At 46.1% G+C, this 25052-nt stretch overlaps 1 protein-coding gene and 1 long non-coding RNA gene across 4 annotated transcripts; one reads left to right on the forward strand and one right to left on the reverse strand.

The window, feature by feature from the left end:
• The first annotated feature begins 3058 nt into the window (after nt 1–3058).
• Nucleotides 3059–9262, forward strand: INS (insulin). 2 transcript variants are annotated; one of them, XM_085550040.1, is made up of 3 exons: nt 3059–4472; nt 5191–5383; nt 9064–9262. In XM_085550040.1, exons 1-3 carry the CDS (start codon nt 4395–4397, stop codon nt 9198–9200), a joined length of 408 nt encoding a protein of 135 aa, XP_085406166.1. In that variant the 5' UTR covers nt 3059–4394; the 3' UTR covers nt 9201–9262. The 2 variants fall into 2 exon arrangements, with proteins under 2 accessions (XP_085406166.1, XP_015719310.1); XM_015863824.3 differs by lacking the exon at nt 3059–4472 and having other exon boundaries at nt 5131–5383.
• Nucleotides 9263–18534: 9272 nt separating this feature from the next.
• LOC107314541 (uncharacterized) lies at nt 18535–21886 on the reverse strand. 2 transcript variants are annotated; one of them, XR_001555492.3, is made up of 4 exons: nt 21713–21886; nt 21462–21617; nt 20385–20597; nt 18535–18688 (listed from the first exon to the last, which is right to left on the reverse strand). It is a non-coding gene; the product is annotated as an uncharacterized LOC107314541 (long non-coding RNA). The 2 variants fall into 2 exon arrangements; XR_014947036.1 differs by having other exon boundaries at nt 20395–20597; nt 21713–21883.
• Between the last annotated feature and the right edge of the window lie 3166 nt (nt 21887–25052).

The following is a 25052-nucleotide window of genomic DNA, read 5'->3' on the forward strand; positions in this document are numbered from 1 at the left end:
TGGACAGATGTGGTAAGAGTCTTGAAAATAATGTATTCTTGGATCGGTGCTGATCAGGCTCCTTTTTCAGAGCTTCTCAACTCTGTGGAAGTTATTTGCTGCTTTTGCTGTTCATTACTTGTCCTCTAGCAGAGTGTCATTGCCTCTTCTAATGTTTCTCTATCTAAACCAAGGATTACTTTTGGGCCATTAATAGCAACAGATTTCATCTTCTCCTCATTGATAAACAAACCAATTTATTCTGCTGCTTCTGCTAATAGCTGTGTCTAGCAACTATTAGCAGCTCTTAGCTGCTATTTCAACCTCTAACTTCTCAAAAAGTCTATGTGCAGTAATATTTTACCAGGTTAAAAGGGGCATACTTTTTTTTTTTTCCCTTTATATTTAACCTTGCATTTGCTCTTCCCAAGATGGATGGAATTTTTACTCTAAAGGTCATTAAATTCTATCTGCTTTGCTCGATGGCTGTGCTTCTGTAGAGTTTTGAGTTGGCAGAGGCCAACAGGTCTCAGGCAAGATGCAGAGAAACCAATTTGCAAGGATGGGGATCCCAAAGATGACAGATGTCAGTGGAACAAACCTGGTTGGTTACACTGGTCTTTGGGTTACACCCTCTGATCCATGAATCAGCTGTGCTCAAGCAGTGAGATAATGTTTCCAGACTGGAAGAGCCCAGAAAATTGGGAAATCTGCAGTCTGGCAGTAGCATCACTCTTGGGCTCCATGTCTGGAGGGAAGATGGGGACAGCTCACACGTCCTGCACCCAGATAACCACCTAGATTAGTTTATAGAAGGAGCTGACAGATTACTTTTATCCTCAAGAGAAGCCCTCTTGCCTGCTTGCACAATGCTTCTTTTGAAGCAAGAGCAACTCTCATTGTGTGGCTCCAGATAAGCCTCACCCTTTGCTATAGCAGCTCCCTCTCCTGTCAAGCCCATGGTGGCTGCCCCACCTGTCCGCTGGGGCCACCACATATCATGTATATCATACAGACATCACAGGGCTCAGCTGCAAGCATACATGTGATTAAGCATAACCAACAGTGCTGGAATCCCCTCTTCCTTCATCTTCAGATGGTAACCGCAAAGGAGCTATCAAAGGGGACAAGGCAAAGCCACCTCAGCAGTGGTGGCCAGTGTTCTGGGGATGCCAGGCACTAGCTGAGCACTTGTCCACCTCCAATCTTGACCTTTGCTTTCAGTAAAACTTGCACAAACTTGTAATCGTTAACTAGTTCCCCCATAATGGGCTTGTTATTTTTGCCGGACAGGGTTAGAAAATGCAAGACATCTACAGTAGTAAAGATTTTATTGTGCTGGCAGCAGACAGTAAAACCTGATTACATGTCACTGGGGATTGCCTAAACCTTGTTCCCACTGGTGTAACTGCCTGGGGGTGGGGGGATGCGAGCAAGGGAGGTGGCTTTAAGTCACGTCCAGACGTGGTTTAACACGATGGACAGGAGATGGGAGCAGCCCACTTCCACTCTTCAGTAAGCATGCCTCATGTGGAGTTGAGGAGCAAGAGCTGAGCAGGAGTCAGCCATCCAAAGCTATGCTTCATCACATGAAAATCACTGGAAATCCCATCCTGGAGGGATTGGGCTGAGAGTTTGCTACAGATATGGATTTGCCATTGAGAAATGGGCTCCCCTTTTGCCCCTCTCTCTGAATTCATTGCTGGCATGGGAGCTTTCCTCCTGAGACAAAACTTTCCACAGTTTATATCCATTTTATATCTGTTTATATCATGGCTAGCATTTTTTTGTTTTAAATTATTATTCCAAAGGCCCATTTAAGGTAAAAATATATGGTTTCCAATAAATAATCAAAGTTATCATATTTTGGAAGGGAAAATATTCCTAGAAGGAAATGTCTGCAGAGAAGTTGAACTTGGAGCCAGTGCAGTATTTTTTTATTTTTTTTTTTCCTATAAATCTTTTGCCTTATTTTTGCAGACACACTACAGCAAAGTGAGGATTTCTGAGCACTCAGCTACCACAAACCCTTCCTCTGCCTGGGCATGCTGTGGAATTGGGCTGAGCTTTTCAAAGCTGTCTTCAGGATTTGGTTGGCCGAGCATGAGAGGAGCCACTGAGTAACAACTTGACCATCTCAGAACAAAAGGCAACAGGTTTTCTATGTCAATGGGGCAAGCCCTGCCCCTGGGAAAGGGAGAAGCCCAGCAGGGAAGTTACCTCAAAGTGGGAAGACAGTGGATAAAGAAGCCTCCTAGCAAACGCCCACTGTCAGTAAGATAAATACAAGTTAAGATGTATTCTGGTGACTTTCAAAAAAATGCAAGAAGGAAAACCCTAAATGGTAAATCTCAGAGTATGATTAACCTGGGGAGCACCCTGCTCCACAGCCCTTCCAAGGCAACCATTGGACCGAGGTTTCTTTCTACAGAAAGATGCTTCACAGCTTACTGCGGACACATAAAAATGACTGGTGATGGGATTCACAGGGTAATTTTGCAAATGATCCCCTTAAATGCTGATTGGGGGCTCAGTGCTCTGTGGGTAACTTGATAACATATCAGGTTTTATCCTCTGTAGCCACTAATTTGCCATCTTTTCCTAGTAGAGAGAAGGTCTGAGTACTCCTATCTCCCTGAAACTCGAGACCCACTTCATGGATATAGCACGAGGTCATTCAAGTACATCAAGTATCTTTTTTGAGGGGAAGGAAGACAGAGATAGTGTTACACACTGTGCAGATGCTATTAACTGTAGTTGAGCATCACAAGTTGAGTTTATTAGTATGAGGATGAAAGACCTACATGGCAGGGTATGTAATCGATAACCTTCTGTCACATCCATTTGAGGACTTGAGTCCTCTTCCCTTTGTACTCATCAGAGATTTAGCACTTTTCACTTACCTTTTTGCAGTCACAGTCCTTTTAGTAAACATATGATACTTCAAGCTCCAAGACATGACAAAGGTAAATTGGACTTCCTACCTTCTAGACACTGGTGGAAGTAATTGGGAGGAACTGCTCCCAATGAAAGAAATGGAGAGTAGCATTTGCTGACTCCACTGAAGTTCCTTCTGCTTTATATTCTTTATGGAGAATCTGGCATGTTCTAGGTTAAGCAGGCAATGGAGTTCAGGCAGCTGGTGTCTGAGTTGAGACACACTGAAATCATGAAAAATTACAAATTTCATCTGTTTCAGGCTCTTTGCAAGCTAAGGTAGACACAACCTGCAAATCTGCTTTGTCTTTTCCTAAACAGCTACCATCACTAGAGAGGTGGTCCCTTCCCATAAACCACCTGGGACTTGTGTCCATCAGGGTTGCAGGCCTGACAAACCTATGTCCTCGCTCCACTAAAGCCCACCTTCGGAGAACTATCAGGAGTCATTGCTGCACTGATTAATACGAGTCATTTTTTTCTAAGCTCTCCTTCACAGTGATGAGTGCTGACCACGCAACTCATACTTGTAACTTAATTTCTGAAGGAAAGGTGAAGTGACTGAGAATTTATGAGGTCACAGCCATAAGGATTTGTTTCCCCATGAAGGAGCAGACAGAATGGAGATAACCAGCTATCTCCTGGTTTCTGCTAACCACCTCCAATTTCCCCAACAGGATATTGAATTTCAATAGCCCACCACAGCAAGTGCACTCAGAAAATATATCAGTGTCACAGGACCAGCTCAAATGAGCCAGCTTTAACTTCTATGAACGTGAGAAAACGCAAGCACACTGTAATTGCTCTCACTAAATGTGGAGACTGCTCTAGTTGCACTCAAAAGCAAAGTACCAGATTTCAAATGGTCTGATTTTGGCCCCACACCGAGCTCACACAACCATCCAAAGCCTCCTGCAAAATGCAGATGTTGTCTCCCCCTGCCCAAGCCCAGGACATGTGTCTCACCACCTGCCACGTGGGCAGCCAGAGGGGCTTTGGATGGCCTTCATGCAGTAATGTGTTTTCCTTTCTCTAGCACCTGACAGCAGCATGGTCACACTGACAGCTCGGTCCCATTGCTGCATACTTTCCAAAGTGATATTAATCAAACATATTAACATGTTTGCCTTTAATTTTGCATTTCAGAAACAGCTGTTGGCCGCCTCAATGCCAGCAGTGCCTATTGCCAGCATTAGTGTCATTGTGGCTGTAATAGCGCTATTATCTCTTGCTAAAAGGGTCACTGATTGCTCAGGACGGAGCTCCGGGTAAAGAAAAGCAGGTCAGCTGAAATGAGATGGAAACTGCAAAGTGATGCTTCCCTCTTAACCTGCCTAAAGACCTGTTGATGCTACATTTAGGGAAATTTATGTGCACAAGCAGCAAAAATTTTGACTAGAGTGTCACTGAGAAGGTGGGGCTTGTGAAGCTCCTGTGTCCGTTGTGCTGGTGTAAATCATATAAATACGGCAAAGAGAATGGGGAAATTTCTACCAGTCTTCATCTCTATCAGCAAACTTCTCTCCGTCTCTTTCTCTCTTCTTTGGGTAAGTCCAGTTGCCTCCTTTTTGTCTTCTAACTGGTCTCTGTGGCTGTTTTCTTAAGTGGATGTAGCTGTTGGTAACAAGAGCTGGCTTGACTGTCCAGGAAAATGAGCTCTCCTCAGGTCTTTGAACACACCACTGTGGTTTGGGATCAGCATGAAGTACAACCACTTTGTCTTCGGCAGAGTGGGATTCTTCTCTGAAGGTGCCAGTTATCTCTGCTCTGCTGGGCAGGTATGACACAGGGCTAAGCAAAATGATTTCTGGTACCACTGTCTTTGCTCCAGGGTGTCTAAGGCAGAATTTTGCACTGCAGGCTCTGCTGCTCAGCCTGCGAGGTATCCTCAGCATACACTGAGTCAGACTAATAAAAGCCTTAGGATTTAAATCCTAAACATTTAAATACCTCCAAAGGTTGAAAGCTGCGCTATGAAAAGCCACTCCGTGTATATATTTTGAAGTCTGGTTTGTCTCTTTATGAGAAATCAGCAGGGAGGCTGGTGCGAGCATGTGGATGGAGACAGGCTTCTGGTTATAATAAATGACCAGTTATAACTTTCAAAGCCTGATGCATAAAATATTTCTTTCCTCTTCAGAAGGTCCATTTGCTTCTGTAGTCTTGTTTTTACGTCAGAGGAGCTGAGGGACATAAGATACCTGATGACAGCTTATTCCTCCCTTGCAACCCTCCCTGTGTCTCCTTTGCTTCCTACCTCTAGGCCTCCCTCAGCTCATCATGGCTCTCTGGATCCGATCACTGCCTCTTCTGGCCCTCCTCATTTTTTCTGGCCCTGGGACCAGCTACGCAGCTGCAAACCAGCACCTCTGTGGCTCCCACTTAGTGGAGGCTCTCTACCTGGTGTGTGGAGAACGTGGCTTCTTCTACTCCCCCAAAGCCCGACGGGATGTTGAGCAGCCTCTAGGTAAGTCAGGTTGACCATGACTACATTCATATGCTATATGATGCAAAAAACAACCGCCTACCTTTGATGGCGATGCAAGGAATGTCCTTGATGGGGAATGCCAGGAATACTTTCAACATACCAACAGCATTGTATCACCCATAAAAGGATCTTCAGGCTAAAAAGGCAGGTGGGAGAACAAGCAGAGAAAGGGTATTTATGAGGCAGAAGGAATTGTCACAGAAAGCTCCAAATTTTTGGCTTGGTAGAGAGAGGCTAAAAACAGTGTTATCCCAATATTTGCATGGCAATTACACTGACCTGGGAGCAATCATGAAAAATAAAGGTGGGAAGATCTCAAGAAGCCTCTTTCTGCCCCTCTTCTTCACCCACATTATCCCAATCCTCTTCTATGACCACATCAAGCATGGTCATAAAAATCTCCTGCCTTCTGAAACTGTCTGTTCTTGTGCTCAACTGACTTTTTTCATGAATGTTTCCTCCTAATATTTAACCTATACATTTCTAGCCATAAATTAGTCCTCATCTTCTCCATAGCAGACAAAAGGAATCATTTACCATTTCTCCTTCACGGGTGATTTTCAAACCTTTTAAAAACTGCTTCCATATCTTGTTTTAACCTACTGTGAGCCAAAAGCCCTCAACAGCACCACTAGTCCTCTTTAGGTCATATATTCTAGCTCTCTGTCTACACAAACTGTTCTGCATTTTGGCCCATACCATTACGGAATGGTGATGGCTGGAGAAGACTTGCCATCTACGAAAAGCAAGCAAACTGGAAGAACAGTATTGTATGGTTATCACACCATATTCCTGTACAGGGGGGTTGTCTCTTCTGAAGCAGTACCACTCCTCCATTGGAGCAGCAGTCCTTGCAGGACCACAACTAGCAACTCACCCCAGTCTACCCTTTGACTTGATTGCGCGACAGTTTTCCTGCCTTCCACTAGCATCTTTCCTATTCCTTGAGGAACAGCATCCCATCTTTTCAAAGGGTTTCTATAGTTTCCTAAGTAATTTTGAGTACTAATCTTGCCCTTCAGCAGGCTTGCAGCCCCCCACAGCTTTATATTGTCTCCTATTTCACGGTGGTAAATGGATTAGCCAGAGTAAGTTGTGATGCAGCCAGTGTCCATCTTTACCTTATTCTGTACAGCAGATTAAGAGGACAAAAAGCTGACATTCTGCAGCCCCCACAGAAATGCGGTAGGTTAGTTTCCTTGCTTTGCCTTTTGTTTTAGCAGAGCAGCTCTTCTGTAAATCGGTAACACAGGAAACACTTTTATCAGCTCAGAACTACTCAGCTCCCTGCCACCTGCCCTGCCCCCAGATGAGGCAGCTCATTCCCACCAAGGCAGTAGTTTCTGATCCAGCTTTGGGAGCTACAAACCTCCAGCAAGATCTGGAAGCTCCTGAACTTGTCGCAAACTCTTTGAACATTTTCTTTTGGGAAAGAGCCTGTCCTGTGCCTCTTGCATTCATATGTGATACAGCCCAAGCTCCAGCAGAGCTGTGGGCAGAGTGAACGGCTCCTATCAGCAGTTAAAATGCAAGATTGGAAACAGACTTGTAAGAGAGAGGCATAACATTAAAAAGCACAACTTCTCAGCTCTCTGTTTGCTGCTAATCTCCTCCCTGAGCTGTCACTTAGGAATGGTGTGGGGTGCAGTGTGCCATGCTGAGACCCACTGGAAATTCTGCCTCTGCTCAGCACTGTGATCACTAAAAGATGCAGGTGTGGGAACATCAGAGGTAGAAGCATTTTGTACAGACTACAGCCCTTCTTATGGCTGGGAAGTCCAACTCTTTTCCAGCTACTACAAGTTCTCCCAAGGCAGAGACCTCTATCACTTGCTACATCCATTCACCACCACTAGACATGTCTCACACTCAACCAACTTTCATAAAAGCTGCTCTTAGCAGTGACAGGAAAACAGAAATCTGGAAATACACAGCAACACAACCTGATTTCATTCAGCTAAGTACAACAGCAAGCTGTGCAGGTTCTCATACAGGTGGGATGAGGTAGTCCAGCAAGCTTTTGAGCATGCTGTTAGTACCTAGGCGAGGCCACAATCTGTAATGCACCAGCCATAATGCAAGAGTATTGTTTCTCCCGGAGATAGGTATTTGCAGTTCCTCACAGCTTCAGGTCCCCTATAACCTAGCAAACACACTCTCCTCCATCTTCTGAGCCACTAATGGAGATTTTCAATAGGTGGAGAAAAGACTCCTGCCAAGTCCCAATCATTTTAACTCTCCAATTTCAAGACAGAACAATACTTAACTCCCCTAACTATGGTACAGCTCTCCTACCACTCCTCTTCCTAACATGTATTGATTTCACCTGCATCTTTCTCCAGCATATGTGACTACCCTGTGAAATAGTCTCAGTGGTCTGTGGGAGATGAAGCAAAGTAACGTCACAGAAAGCAAGAAGAGAGTTGGCTGTGATTTACTTTGAAATTCAAGTCATGCTGCTAGTTGCTTACTTGTTTGAAGATTTTCTCCTGAGGACCATGATGAATGAGTTGGGTTCCTTAAATGTTGTATGGAGAATTTCAGAACCAACCTGTCTGAAAATATCTGAGGATTTTCTACCTCTTTTTCTAGGATTACCACCTGAGCCACTACCTCTTTGTCACAGGAGTTTGTTGTGTTTGCATTCTGCTAGCAGCTGGCTCAAAAGATAAAAACAAATCACAAAACATCTACTTCCTCTTCTACTTAATACTGGGCTAAATCTTTTCTAAATTTTCCCCTTAGCAAACTAGCATAATGGTTTCTTGTTACTCATGTGACCTGTTCTTCGTATCACACTTCAGGTGCTGAGGGATTTTGCATCATGTGCTATGCTTTTCTGCTGCCCTAGAAACTATATTTTAGTCTTGCTTTCCAGACACTTTATTTTGGTTGTTAGTGTCTCTTTTCTTCCTATAGGAAAAAACCACTATTTTATTTGTCATTTGCTGTATTTTCATTGGGCATTTAGAACTTGAACAGCTCCACCCACATTTTCAAGCTCATCACTTTGAGCAAACTATTATCTTATTTACGAGCTGCTCATCCCAGGGAGCACACTGGGTTTATCCTTTTCTCTGTATGCCTCCCCCAGTAAAGACCCTGTATCCCTTTGTCCACTTCACATGGCTTCCCTGTAAACCAGGGGGTTATCTGGGTAAAGTGTAAGGTGGAAAAACACAAAGATGGTAATAGATATTCAAACAGTTATTTACAGGGGAAAAACTCACCCTTATGGAAGCCTTCAGCCTGCTGGGAAACACTGAAGCAAACTCCACCAAAGAACAATCTCCAAGAGATGCTGCCTTAGTGGTGGTCAGCCCTTAAATGAGTTTTGGAGGAGGTGGAGTAAAGTTCCACCCCTTCTGGAAGCACAGCTAAATTATTCTCACCTGTGCTCCCACAGCTGAGCCGACACTTGCCTCAGCTGATTAATCAGAGGTTCAGGCTGTGATTACTAATTTCCCATACAATAGAGGGAACTTGGTGTCTGAAGTGCTCTGAGAGCATCAGCTTTGGGAAATCTTTGCAAGTGCTCCTCATTTCCCAGGCAGCTCTTGTCTTATACAGCTGATATCTGAAAAAGGGGCTCTACCTGGGGCACAACAGCTAGGGCTGGTGTAGGATGAACCATGATTTACCTCCTTTTCCTTTGGCAGTGAGCAATCCCCTGCATGGTGAGGCAGGAGTGCTGCCCTTTCAGCAGGAGGAATACGAGAAGGTCAAGCGAGGGATTGTTGAGCAATGCTGCCATAATACGTGTTCCCTCTACCAACTGGAGAACTACTGCAACTAGCCAAGAGGCCAGCGGTGGGCACAGATATGCACTTACTCTATCGCACCTTCAAAGCATTTCAATAAACCTTGTTGATCTACTGGAAGACTTGTGCCATTTCATGTGTCCATGGTTTGTGTGTTCATTGTGTCTGTGTACATTTCTTGGGGGAGGGACACCACCATTTGTTTAGGGACTGGCTGGCTGTGCTCAGAGGATGCAGTTTTAAATGGTATTGGAGCCAACCATTGCTTAACACTCAAAGTAGCTTTGAGGGAGGAAGGCAAGTTGCACAGCCAAAGGGGACCCACAAGGCATCCTCTACCCTTGGTGCCTGGTGGATGAGATGGAAGAGAAGGAAAGCATTGAGAGAGACTTCTCTTTCTAGGGAAATGTTACTGAGCAACACATGTGAAAACATGCTTCAATTCACAACCTAAATATAGAGAAGTAGCCAGGAGACAGAACTTCCTCAGTTGTGTAATGAGATCAGTCCTGATTAAGCAAAGAATTGAGTCACCTATTAACTGTAACAAGAAGAATCATGGCCAAATGCCATATGTAAAGTGTGTCCGGTTCTCACTTTTGCTCATCAGAGTCCCAGGCAGAGTTCTTACTTTGGGACGTGCCTGTTATCCACAAGTATTTGACGAATCAGATGCAGAAAGCAGATTTTGACCAAGAAGAGTTTCATTGAGCTGTCTGCCACCAGTGCAACATCCATCACTGTTGATGCTCGGGGCTGTGCTTTGAGTGCATCGATCCTGGATCAGATGCTTGCCCTCCGTGACTGCCTTCTGCTTTCCCTTGCTGCCAACAAACACTTCACATCGCCAGATATTTGCAGAAGCCTTGAAATTTGTCAGAAACAAAGCACCTCCAGGCACTCAGACAGGCAGGATTACTGAGGGGCTGATGCATGCTGCTTCAGATTCCTCTCCTGTTTTTGCACCTGCAATCTCAACTTTTTGCACATCTACCCCAAAGAAAAATCACTCTGAGCTCATAGGCAGAGAAGAGGTTCTGTAGTTGGGCTCTCTTTCAGAGTCTGGAGGGTAAGCAGATCTAACACTTGCTGTAGATCATGAAGAATTGCTCTCCTTCACAGCTGAAAACCTAAGACTTGGTGGAGACACTGGGATTTGTCCTGCATCACATGGAACCAAGATCCTGGACTAAGTAGCCAGGGTCTGTAGAAAGTAAATAAGCAGAGAGGCTCTTTTGAGGTGAGACTGAGATTTGCTACTGCAAATCTGAGATTTCCATCTCTAACCCCTGACAAAACTGTACAGGTCTAAATGATTGTAAAAGATGGGAGTAAGAAAAATTGAAGAGAAAGAGGTGGTGTAGGAGATGACATTGCCTCAGTGACTGCTATACTTGTATCAGCACATGCCTAAATGCTGCACTATGGGGATGGAAACAGCAGCAAAGTCCATGGAGGTACCACTTCTCTTCCTGTGGTGCTGAATCAGTCATGCTTTCTTCCTAACACAGACTTTCCATGCACTCATCCCACTGTCTTCCAACACCATAAATATGTAATGAAAGCACTTGGTCTCTGCATGATTGAAGAGAAGATCAGGTTGTGGATGGAAGATTTTTCAAAACTGTATTTACTGAATAACCCAGCAGCTTTAGTTGGAAAGCATGCACCGCTTCCACCCCAATTCACATTCTCAAGAGCACCACATATTCTGCTGTGATCCTTACAGCCAGTCAGTGGGGATAAAAGGGAGGTTGCATGAACATGTCTACAGTGCCAGCTGGGTCTGTGCAAGTTCCTGGCCAAGACAAGGAGAGGGTCTTCCTTTCTACCAAGACTTTGAATTGCAGATGGTATCTATCTTTGCAGGAGGTTCAGTTCCCAGAGCCTGGGGTCTCCAGCTGTCTGTAGACACAGCACTTGGAAACTCAGAGCCTACCCTGGCTTTGGACAAAGGAGAAGTCAAGTAAGAGTTGTTGAATCCTAGAGGGTTTAGTGGAATATTTGTCTCAACATATTGATAACAAATAGAGAAACGTCTAGGATGAGTTGTCCTGTTTTAGTAGTTTTGGAGTCCCGGACCATAGAATGGGAATGCACCCAGCATACCTATAAAACAGAGGTAAGAAAGTCGAAGCACACATTTGCCAAATGGTTCTGCTAAGCCAAAACCAGCTTCCATTGGAAAGAAGTTGTAAAAAAGAAAAGCTTTGGAGGCTGCTGCTACAGCCTAGGGAGCAATGCTCCAGCTAGGACAGCTGGTCAGAGATGCCCAGTTTGTTCCCTGCCCTCTGCTATTGTTTGGTTTGCTTGCTTGTTTGTTTGCTTTTCTTCTGAAAGCTCTCAATTAGGACTTGTTGGGAAATTGCAAATGCCACGTTTTTAAGCTGGAAAATGTTGATTCATCAACATCAGCACTTCCTGCAGGACTGGACCAGTTTTAGCAAGGCTGGATTAAACAGGAGGAAGAGTAGTATGGACACCGTACAGGTCTGTGGGAGATGCAGGTACCCACCCTGCTGGCATCTCAGAGTGGAGAATAAAATCATGGAGATTTTATTCTCCATGTGCCATTGGTAAGATCATGCACTAAACCACTGGGATTTGTGCATCCTGGGAGGAGAAGGCAGCAGGTCCCTTATTCCCTTCATCCCAAAAGTGAGAACCATCCTGTGTAAAACATATGGTGGGAGGTGCAGGAGAAAACATTCATCAGTTTAAAAGCTGTAGAAAGTCTCAAATAAAAAAAATCCCTTCTGTAGACACTTTGCTTTTTCAGAACTGAAAATAACATAAAGGGCTTGGACAGGGCCAGCTCTTTGCTTTTTAAGAGCAATAGTGGGGTAAAGGCCAAAGGAGAACAAAGGTGTTTTTTCCCCCTCTTTCTTCCACACTGGAGAAGGAAGCTTGAAGGCATAGGTGACATTCTGCACTGGAGCACAAAGCTTCTCACCTTGAAAACATGATATTGTTGGGTGGCTTGGGCTGCTGTAAGGCCCTTCAACCCCAAACCAGAGGATGGGCAGCACTGTGAAGTACCCTTCCTTGAGGCATTTCTTTATGAACCCTCTGTGCCAGCAGATGTGCTGTGGAGAAGCCGGATCTCTCGAATTCCTGAAGGAGAAGTGACTCAGGGACAGGGAATGCCGCTTCCATTGACCTCCCTCCCTGCTCCTCCTCCCACTGGGGTTTTGCATTGTGATCTTTGGGAAGTGAATGCATCCAAGCTCTGTTTTTTTCTGACTCAGCAGTTGCTTTGAAGTGATTTTTTTGTTTTATTTTTTGCGGTAGCGGTGGGGCATCATGCCCAGCTAAAATATCTTGGCTCCGCTGTTCCTTGCAACAAACTTCCAAAGGTCTCATGCTAGCGGTGAAGGGCAATTTGAAGAGAATGCAAATAAAGGCTTCGCTTCATTCATGCTGGTTGAATAGAGAATTGAAAGCTGAGCCGCAGAGGGGATTGCAAGACAAATTCTTCGGGCTGTGGAGCTGTTAACGCTGCCCAGAAAAGAAAGGACCAAAGTTGCCCCTGTTTCCTGAACACTTCCTGACATGGGCTCTGGTTTTGAGGAAAAGGGAGAGATTCCTGCAGGAATGGCAATGGATCCAGGCCCGAGCAGAGCTGCTGTGAGGAGATGCACAGTGGCTGGACGGCAGCGTGTGGTCACCAACAGCATCCTTGGGGTGGCTGGTTAGGCTACACTGCCATAGCTTGTCTGGAGAAGAAGAGAAGGCTGCCACTTTCCTCAAGCTAATCTGACTGTATTATTTCCTTTTCTAGGGTAGAAGAGTGTTCTCTTTTACCCCCCAAACTCACAGATTCATAAGAAATTGCCAGACTATACCAACATTCCCTCTGATTTAGACGAACCTTGCCAAGGACACCTATTCTCAACAAAACATAGCTGTTCTTCCTTCTCCTTTCACCTTGGGCAGGAAGAAAGCTTCAGATCATGCTATAAGTTGATCTGGGAAGTTGCTGCCAGCTCATTGTCACTGAGTGAATGATCTTGTGGAAAGGCAGCCAGCTTTTCTGGACCCTGATGCCAGGCTGGATCCTGAATCCCTGCAGACCTGTTGGGCAGTGTGGGTGGGAGCAGAGCCAGGACAATAACAGGAAGCTAAGCAAGCCCATAGGAGTGCACAAGGAAATGATCAGAGCCTTCATCCTTTCCTTCGATCCCCAAGCAATTTCAGGGATGTGGACAAACATTTTGGGCTGCACAGAGCTCCTTTCTTTTCCTGAAAGAGTTGGCCAAAATATGGCTTTAAAAAAAAACAACAAAAAACCCTTATTCTTATGCCCAATAAATATCAGGATTTCCAGGATGCACATGGTTGCTCTTGCTAAAATTCCCCACTAAATGTTTTCCCATTTTGGAAGAAAATGGATAATGGAAATGAGTTTGGCTTTTGATTTCCAGGTTGTCGTTATTTGGCCTTTTTAATGGTGGGTTGTTTTTTTCAGGGGGAGGATATTTTTTACAGAACTGCCAATTTCTGGAATGTAACTCTTTCTTTTTTTGGTCAGAAAACAGCACAGCTTCCTCTTCCCTAATCAGAAAACGGAAAATCAAATAGAAATTACACCACCCGCCTCTCGTTGACAATAAACCATTCTGTGGAGGTTCCAATGGAAACATTTCTAAACTTGTTATTCTTTTTTTTCCCCACTATATCAGAAACCTTGTCCTCATCACCAGAAGCTGCAGATGTGCTGCACACCCAACCTTCTGGCTTTTCCTACCTGGCATGTGAGTGTCACAGGAGATCGTTGCAAATTATCCCCAGTAAATGTGCTCTTGGCTCCTGCTGATTTTGGTGGTGAGTGAAAACACAGTGAAGCAGCTCAAGTCCTTATATACTCCTTGTGAAATCACATATGGTGCACAAACTGCAGTTAAATTGGGGGTTTTTGGTCATTTTTCTATGTGCCTGCAAGCTAAGAGTGGCCATGCTTTTCCAAATGCTGACACTTTGCCTTGAAATAATGAGTTTCAGTAACTAAAGTGGGAAGTGCTCCTCCAGCAGCTCTTCTGCATCTGTGAGACTGCTGACCTCACTCTGGGGACACTGAGTGACACTGAGCACTGATGCCATCCTAATTTTCCTTTATGCTTTTAGCTGCAGGCCCCCCCGTGTCATTTTTGAGATGCTTTCCCTTAGCCCTCACCCTGTGCAGAGGTGCTTGAGCTTGTTGCTCTGGCTGTGCATTCCATTCAAGAACAAAGGACCAGAAGCAACTTTCTAGCCATTCACATTGGCCCTTGCTATCCATCACTGCACCTTCTCTAACTCCAAAGTGGCTATTTGCATCCCAGTTTCTTCCTAATGCAGCTTTGGTCTTGGGAGCCTTACCCAAGGAATTTGTCTCTCCCTGTTGGACTTTGCAGTCCTCATGATCTGGAAAAGATCCCAAGGTTTCACATATCTGTCCAGAGCACAGCAATTACCCGTGGCTCTGTCACCAAAATAGGGCACCACAAAAATGCTGGGAATCTGCTAAAGCAGGATCCCTGCCATGGCTTCCCTTCCCCCTGCAGTCCTCTAGGCTGCCAGGGAACAGAGCAAAGGAAGGCTTGCATCTGGATCCTGCACCTCTGCCTGCAGATGTGTGAGACATGGCAAGTTGGCATGGAGCACGGCAAGCAGCACCAGGGACACCCTAAAATGCTGGAGGGAGCGAGTAAATCCAGATAATCCAAGGCCAGAGAAAATCCTGATAGAGCTCGGCACGTCATCTTGGAGCAATGCTTTGCATCAAGGCCATGGATTAGATAAGCAAGGAGACAGCTGGAGTGCCACAAGCACATCACCCATCAACCCCAGTGGTGATGCTGGCCAAGACATGGAACAGCTGACTATCTACCTGTCCTTGCAGGCATCTTGAACAATGAGGAGTTGGTTTGCTGCTGTTCCTGCTCTGATCTTTGTTTAAAGGTAGTATTTCTCCAGTGGTGAATCACGTTCCTAAAACCTCAGGCTCTTGAAGAAGTCCAACACATGGGCATCTGACTTGGGACAGCATGGGTGCCTGTGCCTTTCTCAGCCCCTTACCCATTTCCCATGGTTGCAGTGAAAGATTTCTGGTGAAGAAGGAGAAGCTGCAGGAAGCTCCTTAGAATAAAAACTGCATTTTGTGCCAATTTTCCACCACGGAGGGGCTATGACTTTGCATTGTTTGCTATGGTATCAGGTAACTCAACTTCCTCACTATCTAGAGAGTGAAAATGCTGGCAGGGAGGAAATTCAACATTAAAAGCAAAAGCCTTCGTCTCTGCTACAACATAAAACCATAACATCTGGATTTTTGTGAAACACCAAGAGAGGACATCCCTGAATGGAAATATTGCATTTCAAGCAAAGCTGGGATACCTCCCCGCATCTCATTACTGCTGGACCAGTGCCCACACAAAGCAGCAGAGTCCCGGGACTTTGGGAATTCAACCACCAGCCCATCTTGCTGTACCACCTGCTTTATTTCCCCCCCCCCCCCCCCTCCATTATATAGGTATTTGGGATTATACACCTTGCATTTGGAAACCATATCAGGGGGAACTTTGGTTCAGGACAAGAATGGATTGGATGCTGTTGGCCCTTTTCATCCCACTGTCAAGGACAACAGCATTTATGTCCCACAGGTGGCACCTAGCCTGGGAAATCTGTGCTCTCTCCCCACGTCTATTTAGTGTGGATGAGTGATTACGAAAAAGTATTTTAGCCAGCAGAGGGAGCACTCAGTGCTTCAGACCAGGACAGCTCGGGAAACCCAAGGAAAACATCTGAAACAGTTATCAGGGCGGTAGGAGCTGAAATAAAGGTTGTGTCTGGATTTGGGCGGGGGATGCTCCGCTACAGGATAACGGGGCACAGACCTGCTGGGAAACCCTCTGGAGATCTCAAGTATGTGGGTGAGCATCCCCCAAGTGAAATCCGCCCTATTAATTTAGGTCTGCATTTGGGCTCTTACCAGATGCCCACCTGCCAAGTATTTAAGGCAGAGCTGCATTCAAATTTAGGACAAGAGTGACACACAGCTAATTTAGTGAATTTAAAGACTTAACTGACAGGATCTGTAACAGTCTCCTGGCTTAGGAAAAGAGTCTCAGTTATTCTCCAGTGAAGTGCCTCAGCAGTGGAGGGATGTCTCTGTTCACATATGGTAATAGAAATATAATTAGTTACCCAAATGCACATCAGCCCCATGCTCTCCTAACCAGTCTGATCCCCCAGGTGCTTAAATGAAATTTCCTCAAGGAAAAACAGGTAATTTGGAAACTTGTCTCTGTGCAGATCAGTGACTAGAGAGCCATGTAACAAAGCCAGGTATCTGTGGGATTGAGCTAGGTCAAGCCCACGAGGGGATGCTGATGTGGATCAGATAAATATGTCTCAAAACACTGGAAGAGCAAAGCCCTGAGAGCAGGGGAAGATCTCATCACTCTGTGTCTGGGGGCATTTCCTGCAGACACTGTGCATGTTCCAGTTAAATGAGCACAGCCTTGGGCAGATTAACACCACTTGCAAAGCCTGATAAAAAACAATGAGCCACATGCTTAATGCAAAGTACATCAAGGATGAAAGGGAACTGAGAAAGAAGCAAAAAGGAGCAGCAGGGATGACCTCACCTGCCTGAAACCTACCTTGCTGCCAGGAAATAAGGCATCTCACTGCAACGTGATTAAAAACAATAAGACTAGGAGAGATGTTACTCCAGAGGAAACAGATGAGAGAAAGCTCCTTGTGGTACACAGCAGCCAAATACATGATGGGAGCCAGAAACCAAAGTCAGACTCACTGCAATAGAAAGGCTTTTCAACGAGCAAGAAACACCTACCAGTAGAATGGTTCAGCTGTTGACACAGGAGACTTGCATTGCTTGCACAGAGCCTTTTAAATGGGAGCTGATTGCTCACAACAGCATTAGATGCTTGTTCTGGCAGCAGCTGTGGCAAATTCTATGGCCCTTTCATCACTGAAATCACTCCTACTGTTACCTGTGCTCACTATCAGCAGAAGATACTTTCTGCTTCACACAGCTACATCAAGTGTTGATCCCTGCTCCTGTCTTTTAGATGGTAATATCTTGACCCAATGATGGGCATTTCCACCTTATAGCCACTTAACATAAGATCTGAGAGGAGAAATTGTGATCACTTGTGGCATGGATAATTCCAAAACACAAGACTGCTTCATTTACAGCAAGCTGGGAATGACAAGTGCCAACACCTGCAGGCTGGGCATTGAACACATAATGGCTTAGTGGGGCAGAAGGAGATCTCCATGATCTCCATAGTAGTGACAGCTCTGAGGTGACACCTCTCCCTTGGCTATAATGCTGTGTCTCTGTAACAAAGACTGCCTTGCAAGTCTTGCTTGGGCTGTGTCTGATGGCTAAAGAACCTCTTCTTCAGATAGCCCAGTGGAGATGTGGGTATCAGGACTTGTGCCATGCTCATGCTCACACTAATGGAGTTCCTGCAGCAAACCTCATTGCAGCAGCTGACTTCTGCCCAGTGTTGCCATCTCCTGCCTCCTTCCCTGGGACAGCCAGGTTTGGGCTCTCTCCTTCCTGTGAACTGCAGAAAAGCCAGAACAAATCCTTCAAAGCAATTGCCGAAGATCAAGGCTTCTGCTTTTAGCTGTTTCCACTCCTGAGACCAGAAGCTGACAGAGTAACACCCAGAAAATCTTAGCTTTAGAATCACTTCACTTCAAAACCAAGCACCAACATCCCAAGCCAGTTGTTTAGATTAAATAAAATCTGTCCCACGTATTCCACCTCCCTTCCGTGGGGGATTGCTCCCTATCTGAGTGTGGAAGAGCATCTCAAAAGTGAGAAAAGGCTTTGAGTGACTCATCTTCCACTTTATATACCCCAACAGTGCTGCTGCTGCTGCTTTCAAGTGGGTCTCCGAGGCAGCACGGGGTGGGAGAAAACAGCTGTAAAATGGGCATCATACACCAGAGACAGGTCTGTGCCCCTAGTTGCATTGGTGCAGGGGGGACCCCTGGGAACACTGCCCTCCCCAGCACAGGCATGGTTTGGGGCAGGACCTGGGATTGGATCTCAGCAGGATTTGGGATGGGAGCTCTTGAAACACTCCAGTGATTCAGGCAAATCATCGCCTAATGGTGACACATCTGTAAGTCAGTTTCTCTAAGACTCCCTTGTAGGGGATGCCTGCTATCCGTTGCTAGATTTTTCTCTCTTTCCTTATATAACACGCAAAGACAATGGAATTCAATCTATCTCTTTTTTTCTTCTTTCCTTTTGATTAGATTACTGCAGAAGGGGTTGTTCCAGTCTGGCACCTCTTGCAGTTACTGTGATTGTTTTGACTATAAAACACCCGTGTGATCCGTACATGCTTGAAATGGTTGCTTTTAATGAAAACTAAAAATAATAATACAAAAATCTTAAAAAATTCCAAACAATTCACTTCCAGGCCAAAAACATAAAAAATCTTCTCGTTTGCCAAGGTCTACCTGCTGGATTTGGAAAACACAGCACAAAACCCACCTGGAAGAAATAAATTAGAGGCAGGTTAGCAATGGGGATGCAATTGCCGTGAATATATTCACAGAAGCACATAATCTTGGAGGTTGGATGGGATCTCTGAAGATCACCCAGTCCACTTGCTAATCATTAATCACGTTCATGTATTCACGGTCCCACAGAGGCTCAGTGCACCCACCTCTCATAACTGGGATGTCCTGATCTGGGGTCTGCAAGAGGCAACTGATTTCCACTGATATTTGTATTGTCTCACCAAAAGTTTTTTGTGCAAGTGTTTTAACTATTTTCCAGCTAACATGGTGCCAGGAGGTCTGGGGACCTTCCTCCTCCATCCTGGCCATATATATCCTGACACAGCTTTTGGTGAGGGATGGATGAACCTCACTGGAATGGATGAACCTCATAAAGATGAACGGATGAATCACCCTCAGCTCTAATGGTTTGAGGCATTAAGTCATTCTTTGAGGGGCTGAGCAACATTTAGACCTCCAGCCACTTCCCAGCAGCTCTGCAGAGACATGCCAGCAAGGGGATGGGCTGAGGGCTGCCTACACCTTAAATGTGAGGTGTGAAATATCCAGGGGCCCTCCAATCACTCCCAGTGTGAGCTCACCACTCCATCCCTTTGAGGGAAACCAGTTGACCCTCTCACTCTTTACTGCGCATGTTTCTCTAACCAGAAATTATCACTGAGCTACTGATTGCGTTCCATGAAGCTGAAGACATCACAGAGCCTCCCAGGAGCCAATGGAGGAGGACACCTTGGTCCCACCATCACTCCAGCAAGCTGCAGCAATCAGGCTGCCTGTCCACTCTCCAAGAAAACACATTTATTTTCTTGCAGCCCACAGTGCTGCTGGGATGGTTCAGGTTGGAAAAGGGCCACCATGGTCAGGGGAGGACCAAGACTTGCCAGGCAGAGGTTCGGCTCCTTTGCCAACACCTGCCTTTTGCAAGCAACACTTTTTCCAACAGAACCCTGTAAAATATTTTTTTTATGAAGAACCGATAGGAAATTTTGTGGGGGAGAAAAAAGCCTAAACTTTTCTGGAAGTCTTCTTAGTCATTGCCTTTTTCCATTTGTAAAACTTTCCAGATTAAAGCCTCACACCCCACTTTCTTTTTTTTTTTTTTTTTCTTTCAGCTAAAACCAGCTTTGATTAAATACAAAAGCAATACAGCTGCTCAGCTCCTTGGGCTGCTGAGCTGGAGCGGAGGACCTGGCTCCCCATGGTGCTGCTGCATCTCATGGGCTTTTCCAGAAGAGATCCTGGTGGCTGAAAGCCCAGCAGGATGTGGGGTGGCTTGCAGCATGAGCTCCATATATGCACATATTGAGCACACAGGGGAAGGCTCGTGGGGAAGGGGGGGGGTCTCCTTCAGACGTAGACATATCTTGCACTGCAGTTTTCTTTAAACTGTGGGGAAGTTGGATTAGGTGAGGAATTCCACAATTTCTTAGCTTTTCAAATAACATGTCTGCGATATCACTCAGCCTGACCTGTGCTCCCACCTGCCTCGGGAGCTCAATTAACCCTTTGCCCATTGATTTCAGGGCTTCGTGGAGGGCTGGGAACACACCGGCCACACACACACTCAGGCTGCCGGCACATGGGATTAGCACCTCTGATGCTGACAGCAAGCAAAGTCCACCCTGTTCAGAGTCTGCCTGCCATAAACATACAAAGGGAATAGAAACCTCTTTAGACCTTCCCCAGCTCTCTCTTGGGCTTATGCCCCATAGCAGGTATGGAGATGTTCAGGATTGTGCCTGTGCTTCCCATCACTGTGTCATTCCTCTTAGGATCTTCCAGATGCTGAAGCACACCAGGATCGGTGTATCCCAGTAGGAGTTGTCTTCAGCTGATGAAGAGATGTGGAGACAGCAAGTGAGTCACCCCGAGTGGCATCACTGAAATGGGGACAGAAATAGGGGTAGCATTTGAGTCACCTGCCATTTGGCTCTACCTACTTAGCCAAGAACTCTCTACCCCCTCAGCACAAAAATACATGCGTGCACACACGTGCTATGTGAGCCCACTATGTGCTCTTTTTAAAATCTATATGTATATTTTTGTGGGGGTTACTTGCCTAGTAATTAGCAATTAGCTTAGGGTAGGCACCCTGTAAAGTTTCCTGAGTCAGGAGCACTGGGACATCTACAAAGCCCTTGCGTTTCTGTCCACAGACCTTTCCTCCGTGCTGGAATGCAACCAGCACCATGAAAAAGCTTTCCCTATCACACAGGATCACACCATACCTATTTGCACTGTAATACTACCTGGAGATCCCAACCCCATCTACAGACCACTCCTTGAAGCTCAAATGGCCAACAGGAGACCACAGAGGTGAGGCTTTTGAGTATGCGTGGTACCAATGGTTATCATGTCCCAGAAGCTCACCCCAGCTCTCCCCAAACCATCCCTACACACTTCCGACCTTTAGAGGGTGCACTGCTGTCCCTCACCCCTCTGTCCTGAGGTGAACATCCTCTGGTAGGTGGGGATGGTGACACCACCACCGCCACCTTTCCTTCCTCCCTAAGCCCACCCTGCCTGGGAGCTGGCTCAACACAGCATCCTCTGCTCCGCCGGCGCCGTGCTGCTCTATCGCCACATTTCTCAGCAGTAGAGTATAAACATTTCCAGGGAAGTGCACTTAGTGTAAATTTGTTTGCCAAGAGCTGTTGCCTCCCCTCCTGGGTTATGACTGTGAATGTTTTGGTTGAGCCAGAAAACAAATCACCTACCCCATTTAGTGCACATCTCCTGCTCACCTGTGAGGTTGTCTGTCACCCTTGGCATGGGCAATGTGTTCTGGGACATGTGTCCCCATGTTGCCTGCAATGGGAACCCTACTGCAAAGTCCCATGTGACTGCTTCCAGCTGTAGGTATCAGTAGGCTCAGTTCCAGCAAAGGTCGGTCCCAGTCCCTAAGGAAGCAAGGCAAAGGGGAAAAGATGTATTCTTATGCCTAACCTATGGATGAGGATGCAAAACACAGGGAAAATGAGTGACTTGCCCATACCTGTGGCAGAGGAATGCTGTGCATGGATTATGTGAAACATGCACAACCTCCTTGCTTCTTTTCCCTGTATCCACAGCCACCTGCCCATGGGATCATGGCCCCACGCCCTTCCTTCTTCTGGGATCTTCACTGCATCTCCAATCCATTTCTCCCATCACAAAGCCCCTTGCCCTGAAAGAGTGATGGGGGGACCCCAGTTGGGGCTGGCAAGCAGAGGTGGTCATGGGGATCCCCAATGCGGGAAGCCCTGGCCCTGAGAACCTTCCAACCCAATGCTCTGCCCCAAGACAATGTGAGCTGCAAACAAAGACCCACACTGAGGCACAGCAGCAATGTGAGGGGAAAAAAAAAGAAAAGAAAAAAAAAAAAAAAGAGGAAGAAATGCCTGAAAGATACATAGCTGAGATTCCTGAACCCCTCAGAGGTATTCGGGCTTAGCCAACAGGCTGGGTTTTTTTTTTTTCAAGGCCATTAATTACACAACAGAGATGTAACTGCATCACTCCACCTCTCCACACTCAATAAGGGCCCCACATATATTCTCTACGATGCATCAGTCTCTGAGGAGAAGTAAAGGGGCGCTGCAAGTATGCACCTTTAAAGCACGTCTGAAATTCGTGAGCTGAACTGGTTGGGAGGCGGTGGCAGAGCTGGAAGGCTTCAGGGGGGCAAGGAGAAGATCTAAAGACCTGTACCAAAGCACAGTCAGTGCATGGGCAGCATGTGGACTTGCTCCAGAATAATTCCCCTTATTTGCACAATGTTGTGAAGAGCCAACCTCATCTCCCAGAGCTTGGAAGAACCAGTTGTGCCTGCTGGAGCTCTTATTGGTCCTTCAAGAAGCTTGTACTTCTTCCTCTATGACATTCCTGTGAGCCTTTCCATGGAAATGTTTTCTTAAAAAAAAAGGGGGGTGTGGGGGGAGCAGGAAATTGTGATGTGCGTAGCTGTGCTTAGCAGGCACAGACCCACAGACCTATACTCCTGCTACTGTATTTGTTGAACATTTTTTACATGAATAATCAGACAAAACTTGGAGCTTTCCAGGCTCCCTCTGCAAAAAAACAAAAAAACAATAAAACCCAACAACAACAAAACAGAGGAGGGAGGAAGCATTCTTCCTTGTCTACCCTATCCCACCCTTCTCAGAAATCCCTTTTAGGTGTCCACTTTGGCAGATGACCAAGGGATGCTTTCCCTTCCACAGAAGGTGGGGAGAGAGGAGATACAGCCCTCTCTCCCTGGGATGACCTGACCCTCTAGTGTACCCAGCCCTCAGCCTCCTGGCTTTGGACATGCTACACACAGTGCCTTGAGTTTTAAAAGATGCTACAGAAATACCAAGTCTGTCCAGTCTGAAGAAATGCAAGTTTGTCCTCCATATAAACAGGGGTGGAAACACCTATCCAGTTAAACTGCTGTCACAAATTCTTCTGGCACAATGCAATAATATACCTCTGAAGAACTTCAGTTTTGCAATGTTCAGCAGCATCCAGGTCCTTAGGGTGCATCTGCTAGCAACACTCGAGTACAATGAGTGCCCCAAGGCATCAGCAGAACAGGGCAGGATTTGCTCCAAGAGTCTCTTTTCCCCCTGAACATGCCAAAAAGATGACCCTGCCCATATAACAACTCAGCAGCAGACACAAGGAGACCTGAACAGACCCTCTTGGCATCTACTCTTGTTTGCTCCTTGCTGACCATGGGCCCCAGGTGAATTATTTCTCCCATTCCAAGTTCCTTGACTTCAATTTCATGCAGGGACCTTACATATATCACATCCCCTGTCGCCAATGAATCTCTCCTGTTAGAACAGTTCCAGTTGCCCCAAGATCAATATATTTTAGCAGCACACAAGGACACCGTGTTATTGCCAGTCTCCTGGGCTGTACAAAACAGAAGGTATCACTTTCTTAAAGCCACTGAAAAACACTCTGGGCCAACTAAGATTACTTCTCTGCCATTAAATGGTTGCATTTAAGACTCATTCTGATCACTGTCCATTCTGTCTTGTGATGACATTTTCTGCTAGTCTTCAAGGACAGGAGATGCCAACTCAGGAATCATCCCCACCCTCCTGTGGTCTCATGTCAGTAGCATAGCCTGATTTCTCCCAGCTGTCCTCACCACTGACAAATGTGAATATGAGATGATTTACAAAAAGGGGTACTTTCATAATGCTGCAGGCACCGAGCATCAACCATGCAACTCAAATGTCAAGAAATCCCCTTCCTGCTCACTGGAAAATAAACCAAAGAGCATCAATGGACGCCTTGGTTCAGCTGGGATTGGGTGACTTCCCCCATCTCTGCTTGCAAGGTCTGGCCTGGCCCCTGCTTTCCTGTTCTTACCTCCATCCCTGGAAAGTTCGAGGCCCTTGACAATGTGTAAGTGGCCACCCAGATCTGCTTGGGTGGGCTCTGACGGTCAGTGCTATTGGGGGCTTTGCAGATGGGCATCCCTTGGACATATCAATGGATTCAGGTGGAACCCAGAAGCTTCCTATGATGCTGGGGGGTGGAATCTGTGTTCCTCCCGTCTTTCTCTATCTCTGCCTCTCTCTGCTGCAGGTCCAGCCATGCCCTCGGCTCTCCTTGTCCTCCTCCAGCTCAGGCCCTGCTGTCAGGCAATGCCAGGGGCTGGAGTTTGGGGTGGAGGCAGCTATTGTTCCAGCTATCTGCAGTGTAATGTTCCTTATGACTGTATTAAATGAAGGGCGGAGGTCACACATCCCTAGTTTAAATTAGGTTTGGGCTGACCTTTAACAATATTACACTCGTGGATCCTCTCATAACTCACGGTATAAACTCCCTGAGGGTTTTACCACCTCCCTCTCTCCTTCCTACTGTAAGGATGCCCGAGGCTTAATGCGCTTCTCTCCTATTTCGCTTTGATTTCTAATCCCATCCCCTTCTCCCCCTTCGCCCCCCTAAATACAGATATATTCACTCCTTTAAAGGTGGGGGAAAGAACCTGTTCCTTTTCTCTTCTGGGCGACAGCTCTTTCTTTTGTGTCTCTTTCTTTCCTTCCCCGCCCCCCTCCTCTTTCTTGACACAATGCACTATTTATTTGCACTGAAGGATAACTAAGAAGCAATTAAAAGATCAAAAGGCACAAGCCCAAGTAGACCCAAGTCGGCAACTTGTGGGGTGCATTTTGCTGCTGCCGCCGAAGCTGCACGGAAAGGCTGCCTTGTTTGTCCCCACAGCCAGAAGGACACCTCTTATTGGGTCACCTCTTCCCCCCTCAGAGCGGACTTTTTTATGATCGCTATTTTTCACCCCCATTGTTTGCTATTGCAGTTGTTTACTGGAAAATCACTTGTTTTTCTCAGGGAGA

Source organism: Coturnix japonica, chromosome 5 (genome assembly GCF_054131305.1).
Source record: "Coturnix japonica strain WE chromosome 5, WE-NBRP24, whole genome shotgun sequence".
Taxonomy (NCBI): Eukaryota; Metazoa; Chordata; class Aves; order Galliformes; family Phasianidae; genus Coturnix; species Coturnix japonica.